The sequence below is a fragment of the Lupinus angustifolius genome, chromosome LG08 (assembly GCF_001865875.1).
Source record: "Lupinus angustifolius cultivar Tanjil chromosome LG08, LupAngTanjil_v1.0, whole genome shotgun sequence".
Lineage (NCBI taxonomy): Eukaryota > Viridiplantae > Streptophyta > Magnoliopsida > Fabales > Fabaceae > Lupinus > Lupinus angustifolius.
Window position 1 is genome coordinate 18,534,506 of NC_032016.1, and position 23,362 is coordinate 18,557,867.

At 34.7% G+C, this 23,362-nt stretch overlaps 3 protein-coding genes and 1 long non-coding RNA gene across 5 annotated transcripts; 1 reads left to right on the forward strand and 3 right to left on the reverse strand.

Annotated features, from left to right (window-relative positions):
* On the forward strand, window positions 5,268–11,401 carry LOC109354972 (histone deacetylase 19-like). 2 transcript variants are annotated; one of them, XM_019597836.1, is made up of 8 exons: window positions 5,268–5,345; window positions 6,743–7,309; window positions 8,258–8,698; window positions 9,246–9,476; window positions 10,306–10,376; window positions 10,456–10,513; window positions 10,919–11,057; window positions 11,123–11,401. In XM_019597836.1, exons 2-7 carry the CDS (start codon window positions 6,782–6,784, stop codon window positions 11,009–11,011), a joined length of 1,422 nt encoding a protein of 473 aa, XP_019453381.1. In that variant the 5' UTR covers window positions 5,268–5,345; window positions 6,743–6,781; the 3' UTR covers window positions 11,012–11,057; window positions 11,123–11,401. The 2 variants fall into 2 exon arrangements, with proteins under 2 accessions (XP_019453381.1, XP_019453380.1); XM_019597835.1 differs by having other exon boundaries at window positions 10,919–11,401.
* On the reverse strand, window positions 11,111–11,495 carry LOC109354975. Its single transcript, XR_002108615.1, has 2 exons — window positions 11,324–11,495; window positions 11,111–11,289 (listed from the first exon to the last, which is right to left on the reverse strand). It is a non-coding gene; the product is annotated as an uncharacterized LOC109354975 (long non-coding RNA).
* LOC109354974 (UDP-galactose transporter 2-like) lies at window positions 12,613–16,366 on the reverse strand. Its single transcript, XM_019597837.1, has 5 exons — window positions 15,845–16,366; window positions 15,455–15,639; window positions 14,063–14,263; window positions 13,344–13,505; window positions 12,613–13,247 (listed from the first exon to the last, which is right to left on the reverse strand). The coding sequence occupies exons 1-5, from the start codon at window positions 15,972–15,974 to the stop codon at window positions 12,885–12,887; spliced, it is 1,041 nt and encodes a 346-aa protein (XP_019453382.1). The 5' UTR covers window positions 15,975–16,366; the 3' UTR covers window positions 12,613–12,884.
* LOC109354976 (pentatricopeptide repeat-containing protein At3g49170, chloroplastic) lies at window positions 16,993–19,672 on the reverse strand. Its single transcript, XM_019597838.1, has one exon. It carries the CDS (start codon window positions 19,628–19,630, stop codon window positions 17,114–17,116), a length of 2,517 nt encoding a protein of 838 aa, XP_019453383.1. The 5' UTR covers window positions 19,631–19,672; the 3' UTR covers window positions 16,993–17,113.

Here is a 23,362-nt window from a genome sequence, read left to right on the forward strand (position 1 = left end):
ATCAATTTCAAAACCCTAACCCCAAAATCCTTTTTTTTATTCCCTTTTCTAGGGTACGATTAGTTTGTTTTAAGTTTTTATTTTATTTTATTCTTAATTCGTTATTTATTTATTTATTTAATTATTTTATAATTCTGTTTATTTATTTATTTATTTTATTCTCTTAATTAAATCAATACCATGGTCGTGTATATGTGGAAATTCCAAAATAACTTAATTAAGTCAACAAGAAATGATGTACTATGAGATTTGTGTCATGTCACGTTACCTTAAATTGATATTTAAAAAAAATAACTTAATTAAATCAATAAAAGGTAGTGAACTATGAGACTTGTGCCTTGCCGCATTACCTTAAATTGATATTTTCAAAAATAATGTAATTAAATCAATAAGAGGTAGTGCACTCTAAGACTTGTGTCCTGTTACGTTACCTTAAATTGATATTTTTTAAAAATAACTTAATTAAATCAATAATAGGCGGTGTATATGAGACTTGTGTTTTGTCGCGTTACCTTAAGTTGACATTTTCAAAAATAAAATTAAATCAATAAGAGGTAGCGCATTATGAGACTTGTGCCCTGTTGTGTTACCTTAAATTAACATTTTAAAAAATAACTTGATTAAAACAATAAGAGGTAGTTCACTGTGGGACTCGTGCCTTGTCAAGTTACCTCAAATCGACATTTTCAAAAAAAATTCATTAAATCAATGAGAGGTAGTGCACTATGTGACTCGTGCCCTGTCACATTATCTCAACTTGACATTCTCAAAAATAATTTAATTAAATCAAGGAGAGTTAGTGCACAATGAGACTTGTGCCCTGTTGCGTTATCTCAACTTGAAATTTTCAAAAATAATTTAATTAAATCAAAGAGAGGTAGTGCACTATAGGACTTGTGCCCTGTCACGTTATCTCAACTTGACATTTTCAAAAATAATTTAATTAAATCAAGGAGAGGTAGTGCACTATTAGACTCGTGTCCTGTCGCGTTACCTAAAATTGACATTTTCAAAAATAATTTAATCAAATCAAGGAGATGTAGTGCACTATGTGACTCGTGCCCTGTCACGTTATCTCAGATTGACGTTCTCAAAATAATTTAATTAAGTCATGAAAGAGATAATGCACTATGAGACTCGTGCTCTGTCGCGTTATCTTATCATATTATTAAAAACAAAAATAAATAAAATATATCAACCAATCAACTATTTTCTGAAAGAACTATATAATCTTGATTTCTCTATTGCAGCTAGAGATATATAAGAGCAGGTATTGCCCTGTCAGGCACAACAAATAAAAAATGTTTTTTGTCTTTCTTTATTTTGTTTAATAATGTGAGAGTAAAATTAATGTTTTGAATAAATATCCATATAACTGATCTAGGTACCATTTTTATAACAGGCAGTATGAGGAGCCTAATACCTTCTTTTTCTGTAACTGACTTCCGAACTTAATTTCTCTATGCGAGCATACTAATCTTTTTTAAAAATTGGTTTTTCATGTTTTCACTCTAAAGACATCGATGACGACTCCATTGCATTTATTTGCATATTTCCGATCACGCTCACGGAAGTATGGTAGCGGCAATGATGATGATTCTCATCAAAGTTTATGGAGGTGGGTGTGAAGATTAAATACACATGGAATGGTGAAATTCTTGTGTTGGCTCACTATTCATGACTCATTTCCAACTAACTTGTTGCGTTATAAAATGCATTTATTAGCTTCTCCTACTTGCTCTCGATGTAATGGTGCCGACGAGTATATGCTTCATACATTCAAAAATTGTAGTGATTATGTTCTTTAGTGACAACATTTGGGTTTTAATAATCATGCTTTTTGGACAATCCAATCTTTCTTGTCTTGGTCGGTTGATAACTCTAAGGATAAATTTGGTCAGTTATTTATGACTATGGTTTGGTGGGCTTGGAGATGGAGGAATAATTCTATACTTGAGACTATAACTTGGGATATCAGATATGTGGCCCACAATGTCTATCATGATTTTAAGGACTGATCCAATTTTAGTTTCAATGAGCACAATAAGGATGGTTTATCTAAAGTTCATTGGTGTCGCCTTCATGACGGAGAAGTAAAGCTTAATGTTGATGAAAGTTGAATTATGGGAGCCAATATAGTTGGTGGTGGTGATATCATTCGTAACAAGGAAGGATTATGACTATTTGGGTTCTCGACAAACTTTAAAATTGGATCTCCTATAATAGCAAAACTCGTGGCTATGGAACAAGGTTTGAGGATGACTTGGAATATGGGTCATCAACATGTTATACTTGAGTGTGACTGCTTTAAGGTTGTCCATATCATTTCTCATGTAATTTCAGTTTACATGTATCTACTTTCCCATGTTTTCAACAACATTAGGGACTTGCTTGTACATAGTTGAGTGGTCTAAGTCCAATTTATTTATAGGATGGTAAATATGTTGGCAGATTTTATAGCCAAACTATGTGAGAAAGGTTCTGATCGTATCAAAATTTGGGATGGTGCTCTTGATGAAACATACAATATTGTGGATCTAGACTAGGGATGGCAAAAAAACCCGTACCCGTGGGTACCCGCGAGTAAAACCCGTACGGGCACGGGTACGGGTCACAAACGGGTACCCGCGGGTATTATAAACGGGTTTTTAAAAATACCCGTAGTACATACGGGCGGGTACGGGTATTATGGTACCCGTACCCGCGGGTACCCGTTATTTAGATAATTAATATATTATATTTAATTAAAATAAAAAATATATTATTCTAACATTTATTACACTATGTATATTTTTTCCTTTTACTTTGTTTACATATTTTAATGCTTTTTGTGATGAAACACCCTACAAATATTATTACATGTATAGAAAGTATAGAAACACACATGTTTTACAAAGAAAATATATATTATTTTTTTTAAAAATGAGAACAAAAAATCACACAAATGGAAACCACCAATAAATTTAGCATTTTAGCAAAATATTTAATCAAAAGGTACAAAAATAGTTAAGTTTCATGTTATTTGAAACACAATAGAAGTAAAAAATTTAAAAATTATTTATAATAGAGGAAACCCGCGGGTACCCGTTCTATCCACGGGTACCCAGAACTACCCGCAAATACCCGCTCACGGGTACCCGTATGGGTAAGGGCGGGTATGGGTATTACTTTTCTATTTTAAAACGTGTAGCGGGTAGCTACTACCCGTGCCCGCCCGTGCCCGTTGCCATCCCTAATCTAGACCTTACTTTAATCTAGTCTTTTATTTCTTCCATTGTACCAAAAAAAAGGAGTAGGAATAACTTTACCAATCTAATCAAAGTGACACATTAAGATAAACATAAATCATCATATGTTAATTTATATTAACAATATCCAATGTGTTAAACAATATAAATGATTTAGATATATGTAATACAAAATGTATTAACAATTTTTTATTTAAGTCTCCACTCTTTACCTTTCTCACTTCCAAATTGACATATTTATTTCTCTTTTCTTTAGCATGACATTCACAATAAGGTGATTAATCTCATTTCCTTGGACTAAGACTAGATTCACATGAATAACATCTCTACCTTTTTTATTTTCCATTGATGAGAAAGAAAATGAAGAATTGATGAATAATTATTATATATTTTTATATTCTTATCTTATATAGCCAACATCTTTGGAAATAATATTTTCTTGATCTAAAAAGTATTGTTCTCAACTGTGTCCACTTTATAAAAACTTACCCTCTGACATTTCTTGATTGTGTGATATTAGAAATTAAAACATATTTGATTCATTTGTATGTAAGAGACATATTTTTATCTTCTATGATTTTTGAAGTGATGATATTATTTTTATCTAAGTATGATTTAATGTTCAAAATTAGTTATTTTCATATCTCCTAGTTTTTTAATTATTTTGTTTGTGAGATTGTTTTTAAATAAAAGTTCAAATTAGTCTCCAAAAATTTTCCTAAATATATTTTTAAAACTAAGTTATTAGCAGTGATGATGCGAATATGTAGAAGTAGGGGTGTCAAAATGGGCTATGCCCGCAAAAAAATGCGGGCAGGGCATTTCAAACGGGCTATGCGGGCGGCCCGCGGGTATTACATTCTACACTTTTAAAATTTTAATCTAAGACTTTATTATTGTTTGGTTATTTTATAATTATTATTGCATACTTGTCAGAGAAAATTATTATCTAATATGGTTAGAGAGACATGTTTTGAATTATTATTATAGAAACTTTGAATTATTATGTAATGTGGTTATGTAAAATCTATTGATTTACTGCATAATGTACTTGATAACTTAACATTCACCATTGTTGTTTTTTTAATGTAAACAGGAAAATGTCTGCGGGCCGCCCGTTAGCCCGTTTTAAAACGGGCAGGGCATGACTTTTTGTCCGTTAACCAATTGCGGGCATGTCCGGCCCGCTTAAATTATTGCGGGCGCGGGCTAAACGGGCTGGGCGACCCGTTTTGACACTCCTATGTAGAAGACTTAAAAGAAACCATTCTCTTTACAGATTGATTTTAATTAAACTTAGGGTATCAAATCATATATCATATATGACCTAAAATTGGAAGGAATGTATTTACATTTAACCATTTAACATTTATGCTTTATACTCAAAATTATTATACAACCTAACCGAGCCAATGAAAATAACACCTACAAAATTTAAGTAAACACCAAAATAATGAAGCAAATATAAATTGAGTAATGATCTTATTAGAGTATCCACAATAATGTAACATTTTTCTTCGTTCTTAAATGAGTCTCACTGATTATTTTATATGTATTTATATTTTTCTACAACTTAGTAACTCAAGCTAAAGTCATCTCTGATACAACTCTAATTTCGTTCTTAAATGAACCCCACAAACATTCTCCACATTTATATTTCTCTATTGTAACAATGTTTTTCCATTTTTTAATGTTGACTCACAATCCTCTTTTACCTTAACCATCCTATATAATAGTTTATAACTACAAGAGTGACATAAACTAAAAACCAATTGTTAATACATTGTGATTGTGTAGAATGATTTAGAAAGCAATACATTTTCCATATAAATTAAACTAATTCAACAAAATACGTGTACATTGAGAGCATATGAGTTTTATATACTATCATTGTATTATCTTTTATAAATATTTAATTATGGTTGACTTAACTTAAAAAAATAATAATTCAAACGATGATAAATGATAGAATACATGTATATAAATATTTACACTCTTAGTGTATAGATTTTACCCTCTAAATTAATTAGGTCGTAATAGTTTCGATTTTGGAAGGAGCCTTTCACTGTCTTCGTTTTCGCTGCTACACTGAACACGGTGAGAATTCTGTGTTTTTTAGCGCTATTCCGTTCATTTGAAAAATATTGTGTTACAGTTATGAATGCTTCTTATTCTGATCTTATTTTCTGTTATCTTCTCTTCTTTGCTTTTCCACAAATACTAGGTTATTACAAATTTTACTTTCTTTCCATTTTGGTGAATAATAGTTTGTGTTCCAATCACTTAATGCGAAAAATGTTCTTCAGAAATTCAAACTGTTCTTTATTTTAAAATAATCAATTATATACATAGTTGGTGTTTATTTCACTTTAACTTACAATTTAGCATGCTGGCTAGATTGATTACCTTGCTCCATTTGTAATCTATTATTGCTTTGAAGTTTGGATTTGTCATCACTTCAGTTAAAGGGTTTAACTCGCGATCCACGACTTTATAATAAAGTAATATATAATACAGAGGGTAGATTAACGGATCTTTAATCGAGGACACATATATGTATCCTAATAAACTGAAACGGCTTCCATTATTGGTATAAACCAATAACGGTTTGTGCAACATAAATTTTCTAATTGATAAATTGGCAATAGAAAGAATTTCAATTTTTTTAGTTTTTTTTCTATCAAGATCTTTACAATATTGTAGTTATGGTAGTCTATGCAACGTTAACCTCAACCACAATTTAAAACATGTCAGTTCTATTCAGGGTGAGCAGGACCTGACCCTACCCTACTCGCTCACCCGGCACGGCCCCATCATGATTGAGTCCAAAAGGGCCGGGTCTGATCGGCTCTAGGGCCGGGTTTGGGTTCAAAAATAGACCTGGTCAATATTTAGGGCTGGGTAGGGACCAAGCATGACCCGGCCCGTCCCAGGGTCACTCGCTTATCATGTTTGTATGTGTTTCTAGTCAAATGTGTATAGAGTAATGATACCCTTTTGGTGAAAAATATCATTATTCTTTAATTTTTCAATAATATATACATGATTAATAATATATACACATATATCATTTTATATTTCAAACTACATATTCATAATAATAAATAATATTGAGAATTCTTTATCTAAAATGAGTATGCATTATATTTAATCGGGTCTAGGATCGGGTCGGGTTAGCTTCGGGTATAGGACCGAGTCCGGGTTCAAAAAAGTGACCCAACCAATATTTAGGGCCGGGTAAGGACAATCCTTAGCCCGTTCCAACCCGACCCATGCTCACCCCTAGTTCTATTGCTGTTTAGTCAAGCAATTTATGGTTTTGTGGTTCAATACATGTTCTTTGCTTTTTTCATGCTTTCATTTTGTTATTTACTCATGGATTATGCTTAATCATTGTTGAATTTCTTTTCTCACTTCAACACTACTAGTTTTTTTTCTGACAATGTAATCTCTGTCTGTCTGCATTACTACTACTGCTGCTGCTGTGATGTTAGTTGGTTAACGTTATCGGTGGATTTGTTACATAGTGAGTGATGGAAAGTGGAGGGAACTCCCTTCCATCAGGGTCAGATGGTGTGAAGAGAAAGGTTTCATATTTCTATGACCCAGAGGTTGGAAACTATTATTACGGGCAGGGTCATCCAATGAAACCCCATAGGATTCGAATGACACATGCTCTTCTAGCCCACTATGGGTTGCTTCAACACATGCAGGTCCTGAAGCCTGCTCCTGCTAAAGACAGGGATCTATGCAAGTTCCATGCTGACGATTACGTGGCTTTCCTGAGGGGCATCACCCCTGAAGCGCAGCAGGATCAGCTAAGGCAGCTGAAGCGGTTTAATGTCGGTGAAGACTGCCCTGTATTTGATGGTCTTTACTCTTTCTGTCAGACGTATGCTGGAGGTTCAGTTGGTGGTGCTGTTAAATTGAACCATGGTGTATCTGATATTGCTATAAATTGGGCTGGTGGGCTACATCATGCGAAGAAGTGTGAGGCATCTGGATTCTGCTATGTCAATGACATTGTGCTGGCTATTTTGGAACTTCTTAAAGCGCATGAGGTTTGCCAAATTTACTTCTCTTGCAGTATCTTATCAACATATGGTTATGTTGATTTTAATTGAATTGAATTGAATCTTTGCATGACCGATATGTGTTACAATTCCACAGGATACACATACTTAACACTCTTCCGTGCAATTTTTTTAGTTGTCAATAACCGATAATCCTATTGCCAGACTTGAAATCGTCTAAATGGGGCCCTTGTGTGGTTTTCCTTGTTTTAGGCATGCCTCTTCTATTCCCTTGTACATCAATATGTAGTCAACCTAATATTTTCTTGTATTTGGAGTCGTCTTGTTGCAATAAATTATAACTACGTTAAGAGATATAAAACAAAACTTTTTTAGTGGCTTCTCCAAATGGCTTAATATTTTTGGTGGACTTGCTGTACCATTGCAGCGTGCTTAATAGGTATTAAACAAATAGCACTATTTTACATCTTGCAAACTGTGTTAGATAGCTGTTTTTAACAGCAAAAGAAATATGTATTGCAGAGTTTGCTCAGTGGTATTCTTCACACTATTTTCTATCTTGCATACTTGTTAAATAGCTGTTTTTACTCTAAAAGAAATCTGAGTTGCAGAGCTTGCTCAGTGCTATTCTTCAGAAACCTGAAGATGACATCTCAGAATAATTTGGAAATTGTGAAGTCTGTATTTTTTATTTCACTGAACTGACTAGTATTTGTTTAACAACTTTTTTATTTACCTTTGTTGAGGATAACATTTTTCTTTCCATTTCAAAAGGGAATTTCATTGGATTTTTTTTGGATCTAATGAGATAGGTATTGATTAATAGACCAAAAATGGCTGGCTAGGTAGAACTTCTTTGAGATGCAGCATTTTTATAAACTGCCTGCTAAATTCAATTAGCATCTATTCTCTTATGTGAAATATTTTGTTTTAAATGCACTTTCATGCACATTCAGTCCTTGTATGGTTGTGCAGCGTGTTCTATATGTAGACATCGATATCCACCATGGTGATGGTGTAGAGGAGGCCTTCTATACCACTGACAGGGTCATGACTGTCTCATTTCATAAATTTGGTGATTACTTTCCCGGAACAGGCGATATTCGTGATATTGGTTATGGTAAAGGGAAACATTATTCATTAAATGTTCCCCTGGATGATGGCATTGATGATGAGAGTTACATGTCCTTGTTTAAGCCAATAATGGGAAAGGTGATGGAGGTTTTCAGGCCTGGTGCTGTGGTATTACAATGTGGTGCTGATTCTTTATCTGGGGACAGATTAGGCTGTTTCAATCTGTCTATAAAGGGTCATGCAGAGTGTGTCAAATATATGAGATCTTTTAATGTTCCACTTTTGATGCTCGGTGGTGGTGGTTATACAATACGAAATGTGGCACGTTGCTGGTGTTATGAGGTATTATGTATTTCTACATGTAGTATTCCTATCCGTTGACTATTTGGTTGGATTATTTTGTGAGTCCCCCCTCTTGAAAGGGTAGTATTGGCCTGAAAATTTAAGTGCTCAACCATAATATTAGAATCTGGTAACCCTCTTAGATTAGCAATTGACTGGTAAATACAACAGTTGTATTGCTTGTTCGGGCATAGGTAAAATGAAGACTAATACAGGCACGAAATGTTGTAAATGATGAACAACAGCTTATGCCTGCACTTTTTGTTTAGCACGAAAGACTCCCTCTGGTTCTCATACCAGTGGTAGACAATATAGGTACCCTAGGTGAGAGACTTGCTTAGAGTGTCCAACATAGCAGAATAAAAAATGAATATATGTTTTCCTGTGGTTTTATTGGTCCTATTGAATGCAACATGCAAATCAATATGTAGTAGCACTATTGATTTGAAAATGTAAGCTGAATATGGTCAAATTGAAATGGAATATTCTATTTTCTTAGCATGAAACTTTCTCAATCAGATAAATAAATTTCTGCCTTGTCAATCAGACTGGTGTTGCTCTTGGGATGGAGCTAGAAGATAAGATGCCTCAACACGAGTATTATGAATATTTTGGTCCTGACTATACTCTTCACGTTGCTCCAAGTAACATGGAAAACAAGAACTTCCGGGATTTATTGGATGACATTCGATCAAAACTTCTTGATAATCTATCTAAGCTTCAGCATGCGCCAAGTGTCCCATTTCAGGAGCGACCACCTGACACTGAGCTTCATGAGGTTGTTCTGGCATCTACTGACATTAAATTGCTCTCTCTTCAGTTCTGCATTTCTCTTATATAGATAATTTTCTATTGATAACTTACTGCAGCAGCCACCTCGAAGAATATATATATATATAGATATATATATTAAACTTCCATTGGCACTGATACTTTTGAAGAATGATGAATAAATATTATGGCGTAAAATCCGCTATTCAAGTTCTGGAGATGTGTGTATTCTTTTTTCAATTGTAATGTCAAAGGAAAAAAGAATTGAATCATTCTTTAGAAACAGCAGCCATTTGTTTCATCCTAGCAGCATTAAAATTTGAACTTTGTTTAGCATGTTATAACCCGAGCTGTCACTGTTCAAATTCAAATGACAGTTTTATTTCTAGGGTGAAAGTCATAGATTAATATCTAGACTTTTGACTTTGGTAAGGCAGCTTATCAGGAAAAATCAATCACGAAGATTTTCAATAAGTATGTAGCAATTATATGCTTCAGCGGACTATTAAATAAGCATTGGTCAATAAGTATATAGCAGCTATATAGTTGGGAAAACTATTAACATGCATTAAGAGCCTAATAGGGTAGATATGGCTAAGCACATCAGGTCTTGTGTTGAAATTATTTATAGTGGTCTGTCTAGAAATTGGCACCGTATATTGTATTGTCAAAAGATAAAAATAAAAAGTCCTGTTTTTTGACAGATAAGGGTTGTTTCAAATGATCCATGACCTTTTTTCATTGTTTTGTTTAGTTTTGATTCTCAATTTCTCTTGTTTTCCATTATGAAATGAGTTGCAAGATTTTATAACTTATTTACATCCTTTCATATTTAGAGAGATGAAGATCAAGATGATAAAGATGAAAGATGGGGTCCTGATTCTGACACAGAGTTTGGTGATTATAGGTACCCTCTTGTATTATTGAAGTCTCTTGTTGAAACTGTCTTTTGAGGCTCCTAATCAGTGTCTTTTCTATTTTTACAGCAATCCTGTTCCTGATAGGGTGAAAAGAGAATATGTTGAAGTGGAGCGGAATGATTCAGTATGTCCCCAACCTGTCATCTTTGCTTTGTAACAAAATAAGAAATGTCATTCCAAATAATCATCTAATTATCATGGCTTGAAATCCAACAAACTGGACATCAGAATAATTACTTCATAAAATATATGATGATAATGAGTATGATAGTTCATTTTTATACATTTTCTGATGTCAATAAACTTTACAGCCATAAAAATGTTTATCTCAAACCCCATTGGATTCTCATGTTAGATTCACCTTTATAAAACTATAGCCTTATGATGTATATTACATTTGCATATTTTTCAAATAAGTCAAAATATATGTCTTGCATGAAACGATCAGTGTGCGTAAGATGTAGGTCGAGTTATTTGCGCTGTCTTTCATCTTGTCATATTTAGAGGTGTTAATTTTTTTTGTTTTCAGGTGCCAGTAGTGGTTCCAATGGCAGTGGATGAACCATCCATCAAAGAGGAGCAGAACAATTCAAAGAACCTTTCTGATCAGTGGTTAAGATGAAGTAATGAGCATTTGTCACCCATCCTCACAACTAGTGTGTCCACATGTAAAATATAGTGTCCTCTTACTGCAGCTTGGAATTTTCATTTCTGATGTTTGGTATTGTTTCAGAATTTTGCTTCATTTGCAAACTGAAGAGATATATTCAATCTGTCCTTGTCCTTTGATGTTAATATTACTGTAAGAAGGAGCTAAGTTGCCATTAGTGGTGGAGCTTGGTTACTTCCCTTATAGTATGATGATACAGGGAAAATAGGAAAGCTGAGAATGTAAAGAATCTGAGAACTTCAGATAAGCTAACCAGGGAGAAACCCCCATTATAAAAAAGCTTCTGTGATGATAAATGCTATAATGTTTGCAATCAAGTAAAGCATAGAGGAACATTTTGTATTTATTCATCTGATACCTATCCTTACATTCAATGGACTTACCAAATTTTGTCATTTAGAGTCCTTAGGAATGCAATAAATCCAATAATGTTTCATATCTGGTAGGGAGAATTCATTGCCATTGTGATCTTGCTGAGTTCTAATTCCAATTAATTAATGTTATGTAATGTCAGGACTAGAAAATAAAAAATTAGAAATGAATGTATTAAGAATGAAGTTGGAATAGCTCCTAGTTTATAAAAGATAATATAATTGTATTGTAAGTAATTTAGACATGTAGGATATCATTAAAAGCCTTGGTAAATGGATTAGATTAAATAGAGGTTAATTCAATTTTTAGATGAAGAGAAAGATAAAAAATTTACAGGTGAAATGATAAAGAAATTTTTTGAAAGATTAATATTTTATCAATGAAAAGATTTATAATAAAATATTATGACATTGTTTAGTACTTGACCTTTCATAATGAAATTAAGGTTTGATTGTAATTATTGGTGTATGTAATTTTTACACTGAATGGTTTATACCAATGTGGTCAGGATATTGGGAAGAGTTCCTTTGGTAATTCTTTTAGACAGGGAAAGCTACTTGCAAGCCGCTTCAGTTTTAAAAAATTGTAGGAAATTCCTTTTTAATAAGATGATATTAAAATTCTTCATTAAGGCTCCTTAGATGAGATTATTATACTTTTAATTGTTTATCATGATATAATACCTTTTAATAACTAAGATATATTTATAAAGTAAACTAAGATTATAATTGATTAGTAGGAAGTGTAGATAAATGATTCAGAACGCTAATTATCCAAGATTGTGAAGAAAACAACATTGAAAAATTGAAATGGAAATTGAATCGGCTAAATATTGGATTTTTTGGAATGTTTTAACTTTTAACAAGTTATATTTGCATATAGTGTTGAGCTAGAGGCAATCAATTCAATGTCCAATCAGTTCAGCTAAAGTGACATGACCATTTTTTTGGGGTAAGATAGATTAATTGAATCAAATTGAATTATAGAAACTTGACTTAGACTAGTATATATTTATTTCTCTATTGCTCTCTTTGTTACTCTTGTTCATGTACTAACAAAGAAAATCAAATATTGATATTATTGTTCCTAATGTTTGGAGAGATGATGTACTGAAATGAGGGTGAGCTATGCAACAGAAGGCATTTAATCGAGATAGCTACTCAATTTTATATAAAGAAAAGGAAAAGAATAATGGGAAGGTATTGATATCGTTTTCCATCAGTTTACACACTTTACACCTTAATACTGCCATCATATTCTTCTTCATCTAGCAATCTAGTGGCAACAAAAATAAATAACCTCAACTAAATTGGAATATTGGATCATTACGAGTGTAAACAGATAAACAACAAGTTTTACAGCCAGTAAACTAGATAAGAGGAACAAACGAACAAATCAAATTGAAGTAATACACATTAGTATTCACTACCATTTCTCATTAAATTTAACCAACCTAACTTTTATCCTCAGCAAGTTCAAGATCCTTCAAAGGATTCTTTTCAATTCCTTCTTGCAATAGCCTAATTTCTTCTTCTGTTAGGCTGTTTTTTGCATGAGAATGGTGGGTCTTGGCATTTGCAGCCTTTTCACGCTCCACGGCCCAACTGTAAATTACCATTCCGGCAACTGCGATGGCCATTCCCATGATATTCTTGACAGTTAGCTCCGAATCAAATAGCAGCCACCCCAAAGTCAGCACACATACTGTTTTCATGTGGCCTAAAACCTGGAACGAAACAGCTGAGAAACGTCCGATGCAGAGGTACTGGCTCACATTGCAAAATACAGCTAGGGAGCATGATAGAAGAATGAATAACTGCAGAAATTCACAGAGACACTAAATAAACCACCCAGCACTGTGTGTATAATTAAAGACAAGCTAGATTGAACAGGGGAAAGAATGGTCACTTACAATGACACCAGAAGATATCTTATAGTTGGTTATCAATTTGCCAGTAAGGTAGTAATCAACAAATGGACCAAAAACAAGAAGAGAGACGGCTTGAATGGGAGCAGTTTTACTCAGCAATTCAAAAGATCCAATTGAATATTTCTTTTGTAGAGAACCTATTGACTGTCACAGCAAAGGGAAAAACAGAAGAAGGTAAATCCCACAAATAGCATGATTAGCAGTATATAACACAAAACAGTGCTCTCTATAGTAGAAAGTGTGTTCTCCACACTCCTGTTCAGTAATGAAATCTATCTGGTCTGACACTTGAACATTCACAGGTAAAGCATGAGTTACAAGACCTTCAAAAGAGCAAAAATGGTGCTTTACTTATGATTCTATATTCTACATCTAATTCAGTTCCACCAAACACTAACCTTCAATTACTCGAATTCATAATAAATAAATTGACATGATAAAAGGCAGTTACAACTTAAAAAGGATGGCCTAGTGCATGAGGCTCCCACCTAGTAGGGTGTGAAGAGGGTAGATGTATGCAGTCTTACCCTTGCAGGTGAAGAAGTTTTTTCCAGGATTTGAACCCATAACCTCTAGGCCACAAGACGTGCAACCTTACCGTTGCGTCGAGGCTCACCCTCGAAAGCCAATGACAACTATAATTGAAATAATCCCATATTGCCCGCATAGTGGAGTAGAAACATTATATGATTGATACTTACAATTTGCTGTAAAGATGTTGATAAAACTGCTAGACATGCACACACAAAACCTTTGAGGTTTACTTTTACATCAGTTACAGTGCAAACACCAACACCAACAACCACAACTATGACTGACATTTTCACTTCCCTTGAGTAGTGCTTGCTGTGAAGGATCCATTCCATCACACAAACCACCGGAATCATGCTTAGTTTTGATATCTGTGCACATATACAATAGGATATTTAAAAACATAAAATTAGAGGCAATGAAAACTCAATTTAAACACAAAATGCTATGATTGAAACAACTACTACATGTGTTTATACATCAACAAAATGCCATAGTTAATGATTAGCCCAATACCTACAAGTTGGTCTTGTATAAACGTGCTCTTCAAAATGTAAATTTCAAACTAGATTCAATTTTTGGATTTACGAACATGGATTGGTTTCCTGACAAATAACGACAAGTATATTTTCAGGTACTAACACTTCAAAGGTTGACACTACCACTCGTAGTTGCAGACAGTCAAATGGAAAACCGTATAGACATGAAATTTCTCATTGTAGCCTTCAACCAACCATGCAGGCCAATCAAAATTCAAAATATACCAGCACTCTCAAGAGTTCTTGACACATTCTTCAGGTAGGATTTCAAGACACGGACCCAAACAACAACATCCAAGCCTTATACCACTAATTAGTTGGCTAAATGAATCAAAAGGCAGCTCTACCAGAAATCATGTTTTCAATTTATATCATCTAATGGTTTTTCCTATAAACTCTTTTCTTTGTTCTCTCTCTTTCTCTCACCCATTTTCAATCAAAGCATCTTCCATTTGATTCACTTTTCTAATTTTCAATAGTAGCTAGCCATTGTCAGCCTTCTCCTCACATGGTCCTGAATACTTCTGCTCATAATCATATTTTGTTATGTGTCCATTCGCTCACCTCAATTTCTCATCATTACAGAATGAGTTAATAAACACGTAATATATATAGGATTGTATCATGTGAGAGAACCTTGTAATTTGAGAGGTAACAGGAACGAATCTTAACCGTTGGATCTTATTTGAACAATCAATAATAGAAGATAAATGCATGCGACTGTTTCAGCAGTCACATGATCTTCACAAATAACTTTTAACCTACACTATACAAATTACCGTGAACTGCATCAACACTCGTATACAAATCATGATTGTATAGTCAAGATCCACACATCTCACCATCTAGTTCTACCCATTTCTTAAATCAAAATCTCAAAGCTTTCACTATGCAAATCATTCCCAATTTCACGTAGATAACGTACACACATGATAACCAGGATATCAATTTGACAGCATAAAAATGATTAATAATTATACAGAACATATCACAGAGTTAGCAATAAATGGCAGCGAGTCACACCTGGTAGAATCCAACAGAGTTGAGCATGAGGCTCAAGTTCATACCAGTGATGGAAGTATTAGCAACAATTGAGAACCAAAGAAGCTCCCACATAGGGACATGCTTCGACGCGGAATATCCCGTAGCATTCGAAACCAGACCCACCAGAGCAGTCACGGCAAAATGAAATCCAGTTAACGTAGTAGCTGCAACAACCACAATAATAAAAATAATAACAAACAACTAATTAGTTATGATTAAAATATTAATAATAATAACAATAATAAATGATGTGCAGATAATATGAGTTAACTAGACAATAAAATAAAATAAAAATAAAAGAACATGCAATTTATTAATAAGAGATTGAAGATCTGAGATCTAATAAAAGAATTAGGGAAAGTAACTAACCGAAACTGAAAGCGTAACCACCATTCGACATGAGTTGTTTATTAGCCATAATAATTCCAACGGAACTCACAATGTTCATTCCCCATGCTCCAACATCAGATATCGCTGACGCTTTCTTTTCATTCTCCATTTTCAAAACAAACACAATTTATGTATACAATTCGAACGTTATGTATATGGTAACCGCTCTACAGAAAACAGATCTGAAGAAGAAGGTTATGTATAATTGAATGAGATTATAGATTTATAGTAAGAATGAGAGAATGAAATAGGAAGTGTTGATTTGGGAACAAGAAAAGTGAGTGAGGGAGGAAGGTTTTGTACGAAATTAGAATTTGTCGGTTAAGTTTCTCTTCTCTTCTCTCCTCTCACAGGGTACACTACAAATCTGAGTTGTTTTTTCTCTTACATTATTGTCTCTGTGGATCAGATCTGTGTGTAAATTTTGTCTTTATTTTTTATTATTTTTACTTTAGTGATGATTGAGAGAGATCGTGTCTATCTATGTGTTAAGGTTGTGTAAAATGGGAATATGAGACTTGTCAACTTTGGAAGGAGTTAATTACCTTTCCCCTTTTTCTTAGGGAATATTCCTACTAGTTTCTGTCCAGAAAATGTTAAAGAAATTACAAGGAAAATAGTGTATCAACCTCACACCTCACACCTCACACCTCACACTCCAATTGTTAGGCATAAAAAGGAAAAAAATAAAACTGTGAGCCAAAGGGAATCTTAATTAACAGAGCATTGTCTAGTAGTGTAGAAAGACTAAAAAGTTAATTGTCCAATTCGGGATAGTGACATTTGTTAGAAGGGTTAGTCACACACAAAAAAATGTATTAATTCCTTACTCATAGAGTGAAGGGATATGTTTGGTAGTACAAAAAACGGAATCTCAAAATCAAACCATGTTGCCTAGTTTTTTCTTTCTTTCTTTTTTGTATGTTTCACATGGTGCATGGCAAAAACCATCAATAAGTCTATCATACTTCTTGAAAAAATAATTTCCATCCTCTTTGTGGGGTAAACTTTCACATATGTACCATTCAGATTGCTGATTTTAGCAACAATATCTGGAATAATTTCCACTAAAAACAACAGAGAAGAATAGTAAGGAGTAGCATCAAGCCTCAACATCTAAAAAAATGATATTCAAGGATTTTCCATATCCACAACCTTTGTATATTCTGTGCAGTATGAAAGTGAATCCATTCCTGTATCAGGAAATACTGTGGCCAACTAAACTAAACTCAGTTAGACATACAGGGATCACCAATAATCATTGCAAGAGCATTTCCCATCCTTAATATGATGAAACCGATTTGCATCCCTCACCACGATCTCTCTTCCCGTGACAACAGAGATATACTTAATTGCCGAGTGGCAGTCCCCACAAACACGAAGATTCTTAAATATTCTTATAGGTTTTGGATTGGGGGTACTTATGAGGGCAAATGCCACTGCAATTTTCTCACTGTGTTGAAACAGATACTGTTCCTTCTGTTCATCTTCTACATCATGAAGAACAAAATCTGTATTTGGGACATAACCCAATTTCTTTATTTTCAAAGCCAATTCATCAAGTTCATCATATATGTTTTGAGCTTGGGGGTGTAAGGTATCCCCAACATGGAATTTGTGCACCTTGTTATCAACTTCAATCCAGCTATAACCTGCTTCTTTTATTAATTTTCTCTGTTTCATGTTTTTTCTAATGGCTGCTACATCATCCCACCGCCCTTCTGATGCATACAAGTTTGACAATAATATATGGGCAGCTGGATCATGAGGTTCCCGCTCAAGAATCATTTTTGCAGCATACTCCCCAAGCTCTGTGTTATGATGAACTCGACAAGAACCAAGAAATGTACGCCACACTAACGCATCAGCGTCAAAAGGCATTGAGTTAATAAATTCAATGGCTTCTGAAAGCAACCCAGAACGACCAAGCAAATCAACCATACATGCATAATGTTCCATCCTTGGGACAATGCCGTGGTTTAAATGCATGGAACTGAAGTGTTTCCATGCCTCATCGATCAAACCAACATGACTACAGGCTGATAAAACTGCAATGTAAGTGACATCATTAGGCGTTATGCATGTCTCAAGCATTTCATTGAACAATTCTAATGCTTTTGTAGCAAATCCATGTTTGGCAAAACCATTTATAATAGAGGTCCAAGATATGACATTTCGTTCCCTCATGTCATTGAAGACTTGTAAAGCAGCTTCTTCGTTTCCACACTTGGAATACATAGAGATTAAAGCATTATTAACACGCAGGTTTGTCCCAAATCCAGACTTCACTACTCGAGCATGAACTTGTTCACCCTTACCAATTGTACCAATACAAGCAGCAGCACTTAATAGGCATGCATATGTAAAAGCATTCGGTCCAGTACCATTGTGCTCAATTTCATGGCCAAAGGCTTCTTCAGAATTCAAAATTTCCGTATTTTCATCAACAACTGTATTGATCGATATCAAATTCTTCTTAAAGAGGATATCAAAAAATTTGCGAGCACAATCCATTCTTCCAGACCTAGCATACATGTTAACAAGAGAGTTCCCTACATAGTTAACTCCATCAAACCCTAGCTTAATTGTTTGACTATGAAGCTGTTCACCGAAGTCAAAATCAGGAAGATTCACACAAGCCTTGAGGGCACCCGAGAATGTGAGACAATTCGGCGCAACATGACCCTGAAGCATCATCTCACAAAACAATTTAATAGCTTCTTGTTCTCGTCCACTCCCTTGCGCATACCCAGTGATAAGTGCGGTCCAAGACATAACATTACGATCCGGCATTCTATCAAACACTTTCCTAGAATTCTCTACTGATCCACATTTTGCATACATGTCTACCAAACTACACTCCACAAACACATCCGAACTCAATCCTGACCTGATAACCCAAGAATGCAACTGCTTCCCAAGCGACAACAACTCCATCTCAGCACACGCTGATAACACACTAGTCAATGTAAACCTATCCGGCACATACTCAGTCATCACCAACATTCTCAAAAACAAATCAACTGCATCACCCGCGAAACCCAATTGCATGAACCTCGTGATCATCAAGGTCCAAGTAACAACATTTCTCTCACGCATTTTCTCAAACACCATGTATGCAGAGTCCACATCACCACCACCCTTCACAAACATATCAATCAACGCGCAACCAACACAAACATGAGAATCAAAGTACCCAGTCTTCAACAAAAACCCAAACACAGCAACTCCAGTAGTAAAACAAAACCGCGCGTTAGAACACGCGCGAATCACAGCAGTGAAGCAATATTCATTCGGGTAAAACCCATTTTCTAGCATATCGAGAAAAGTGAGAAGAGCTTTGAATTCCATGTTATTGTTGGCGAAACAAGCGATAATAGCACTCCATGAGACTAAGTCTCTTTTAGTGTTATCCATGGTTTGGAAAATAGAGAGCGCGTGGGGCCAGTCGCCGCATTTGGAGTAGAGGGTGATGAGTGAGTTGAGGAGGAGCGAGTCAAGGGGGAGGCGTGACTCAGTGAGTTTGAGGTGGAGGAGTTTGGCGAGTTGGAAGTTGTGGGAGCGGATGCATGATTTGAGGAGAATAGAGGAAGTGATGAGTTTGTGATGAGTGTCTTGGTTAGATGTGAGGTCAAGGTTGGAGATAGCATTTTGCAGTTGTGAGGGGTTCAGATTTGAAGTGAGGTTTTTAGGTGATGATAATGGTTTGGGATTTTCATGGGTTGGGAAATTTGAGAGAGGAAGAGATAGGCTTGCACTCACCATGTCCACGTAACTTCCTCACTTTCTAATTCAATGCTTCTTTTCTTTTGGTCTACACGAGCATGATCAATAGTATAGTTGTGTATCAACTCTTGTTTGTTTGGCAAACTTGAAACTTTTATAAGTAGATAATAGTTAATACGAATATGAGTAAAAATGTACCCAAAAAAATCCTACCCAACAAATTCATATGCATCATTGATTACCAATATTTTCACAACATCGGGTGGTTTTTCAATGAATCTACCTATTCTTGACAGCAAGAACTTTGATCATTGGAATATTCAGATGAATGCCATTTTCGGATTTCAAGAATGTTTGGATGTGGTATAAATTGGGGTTCATCCACTCAGTGAGAATCCCACAGAGGCACAAAGTTTGGAGTATATGGAAGTCATGAAAAGAGATTGTAAGGCAATCTTCCTCATACACCAATTTTTGGACAAAGCAAATTATGAAAAGATTTCTGTTGCAAGTTCTGCCAAGGAAGCTTGGCAAATGCTACTCGGGTGGGTTGAAGGTTAAGAAGGTGAGATTGTAAATGATGCGTAGGCAATATGAACTTCTGCAAATGGAGGAACAAGAATCCATCTTATAATACTTCACAAGAATCTGAGACTTAAACAACCTTATGAGAAGTCGTGGAGAGCAACTAATTGAGCAAAGTATTGTTGAAAAAATACTTAGGACTCTTACTGCTAAATTTGATCATGTGGTGCTAGCTATTGAGGAATCAAAAGACCTGGAATTTTTAACAATTGATGAGTTACAAGGCTCACTAGAAGCACATGAACAAAGGTTTCTTGAGAGGCTATCTGAAAGACAAACTCAGCAAGCCCCCAGTGCTCAATTTGAAAAGAAAGCAAATTCAGGTCATTTTGATAAGTAGAACAGAGGCAGTGAAAAATGGCATGGAGAAAGGATTTATGAAGCTGCTAAACCGAATCAGATTGATCATGGAAGTCACAAGAATGAATCATCAAACTTGACTCATGATATTGATTCAAGAAATGTCAAGAGAGAGGCAACTTCATTGCAAATAAGAAGAAAGACAATAGTAAGATTCAGTGTTTCAACTACAACAACTAGGGGCACTTTGCATCTGAGTGTAAATTCAAAAGAAATAGCAAAGAAGTTGAGGCCAAATTAGAAAAAGATGAAGACTCTGAGGAAGAAGTAGCCTCAGTTACAGTTGAGGACTCTGAGGATCACGATTTAGATTCATAAATTGAAGAAGGTGTATCTGATGAAGATGCACTGATGATGATCACAAACAAGGAAGATAATCAATTAACCCCATATAATTGGTATCTTGGTATAGGATGCTCCAATCACATGACTATGCACAAGGAATGGTTCACCTCACTTGACAATTCAGTTAAAACTAAAGTCAAGTTTGTTGATGACATGTCAATCAATGCAAAAGGAATTGGAAAGGTTCTGATTAAAAGAAAGGATGGTACAAGCTCAAGTATCTCAAATGTCTTGTATGTGCCAAGAATGAGAAGTAATCTCATTAATCTTGGACAGTTGCTTGAGAAGGGTTATAAGATAAGCATGGAGGACATAGTCCTTAAGATCTTCAATAACAAAGGAAGACCAATATTGAAGGCTCCACTTTCAAATAATAGAACCTTCAAGATAAGTATTCATCTTAATGATAAGAAGTGTTTGAAGTCCACAACAGATGAAACAAGAGTTTGACATCAGAGATTCTGCCATTTGAATCAAAGGGGTTTGGAATTGTTGAATAAAGCTGGTATAGTAACAAGTTTGCCTAAAATCCATTAGATAATCAATGTGTGTGAAGAGTGCATAACAAACAATCAAGCAAGAAATATATTTGTTTCTCATATTCCAACCAGTACTAGCAAGCCCTTATAAGTGGTGTATACAGATGTTTGTGGTTCTATAGAAACTAAATCAGTTGGAGTAAATTGTTACTTTGTAACTTTCAAAGATAACTTTACAAGGAAGCTATGGATCTACTTGCTTAATAAGAAAAGTGAAGTGTTTGAGAAATTCAAAATCTTCAAAGCACTTGCTGAAACTCAGTGTGGCAGGAAGCTGATGTTAATCAGGAGTGATGGAGGAGGGGAGTATATCACAAAAGAATTTCAAGAATTCTGCAACAAAGAAGGTGTTATACATGAGGTGATTGCACCATATACCCCACAACATAATGGCACAATTGAAAGGGTCAACAAAACACTTCTAAATATGGTGAGAAGCATGTTGAAATCAAAGGGTTTGCCAAAGAATTTTTGGGGAGAAGCACTGGTCACAACAGCCTATGAGGTAAATAGAAGTTGTAACACCGTGAATTTTCTATGTATGTTGTATTAATTATTTATTTTACCAACAATTAATTTTAAAAATTAATCGGTATTGATTTAGGTTAAACCATAGTTGAGTGTTAGTCTTATTTTGTGGTAAATTTTCGTAATTTTCTGTCACCGAAAGTTTTTGAGCTGTTGTCAGGCCCAAATTCGGCCCAATAACATGTTTTATGAGTTCTGTAACTCGGAATCGAATTAGGATTCCGCCATTGGCTTCGAAATATTATTTCGAATCAGAATAGACATCAAGTTCGTTCAGAACGTATTTCTAAATATTTTTCACTCTGAATTCTATGTTTCGGAGTTCTAACCGTAAACCGAAATCGGGAAATTTTTAATATCCGGCCGAGTATTAGCCGAAAATACTCGGGCATGGTTTAAATCTCAAATGTTTCACCGAAATGGTCACATCACTTTCATGAGTGAAGGTTGTTTGTCAAACAAGTAAAAGTACACATCTCTTACACAAAATCCCTTAAATCACTCATCTACCTCTTAGGCTTTGTTTGGGAGTTACGAGAGAAATGGAAGGAGATGGATCAAAGGGTTAGGAAGGCGGAGGAAGGGAAGGGAAAAGGAGGGAAATCATCTCCCTTGTTTGGGAGTATAAAATTTAGACGATGGATGGTAAACTAATGGTAATGTAAGAATATTATTTATTTTTCCTTTAAAAATGTAATTAACAATGAGAAATGGAGAATAATATATAATTATATAATATTACTAAAAATATTTAGCTATTTTGACATTTTATCTCCAAAAACCCCAAATTGGGGGAACTTTAAAATATACACATGAAGGGTTTTGGAGGGTTTGAGAAACCCTCCAAAACCTTCCCCTCTCTTTTGTTCAACTCCCAAACAAGGGGAAGGCTTTCCAAAGTCATCACTTCTCTTCCCTTTCCCTCCAAACCTCACTCCCAAAAAAAGCCTTACACAATCCACTTTTTGGAAGAAACATTTGATCTTTACCCACTCCAAAATCTGATTTCTTTTCTTTAATAGAGTTAACCCTAGCTTAGAAGAAACCCTTGGCATTTTCACACATTTTCTTCACTTTTGAATTTCTAAGAACTTCATGGTAGTTCTTCATTTTGATTTCTTCATCTCTTAAGATCTAACCATTAGATGTTTATGAAATTTTAGTATGATGTTTATATGTACGTTATGAACATTTTCAACCATTGAAATGTTCTAATAATCTTCCTAACTGTTTTTATGCTCAAAACTCTAAATATGTGTTTTCTTGAACTTAGAAAATAGTTTTTGAAAACGTGAACTCTTTGTGTTCATGAGGTTGTTTTTTAGTGTTTAAAAGTTTGCATCTTGTTGATTTTATTCAAAGGTGATGACTTTGAAATCAAAGGAACCTTTAAAAAGTTTTGAACCATTTAAAG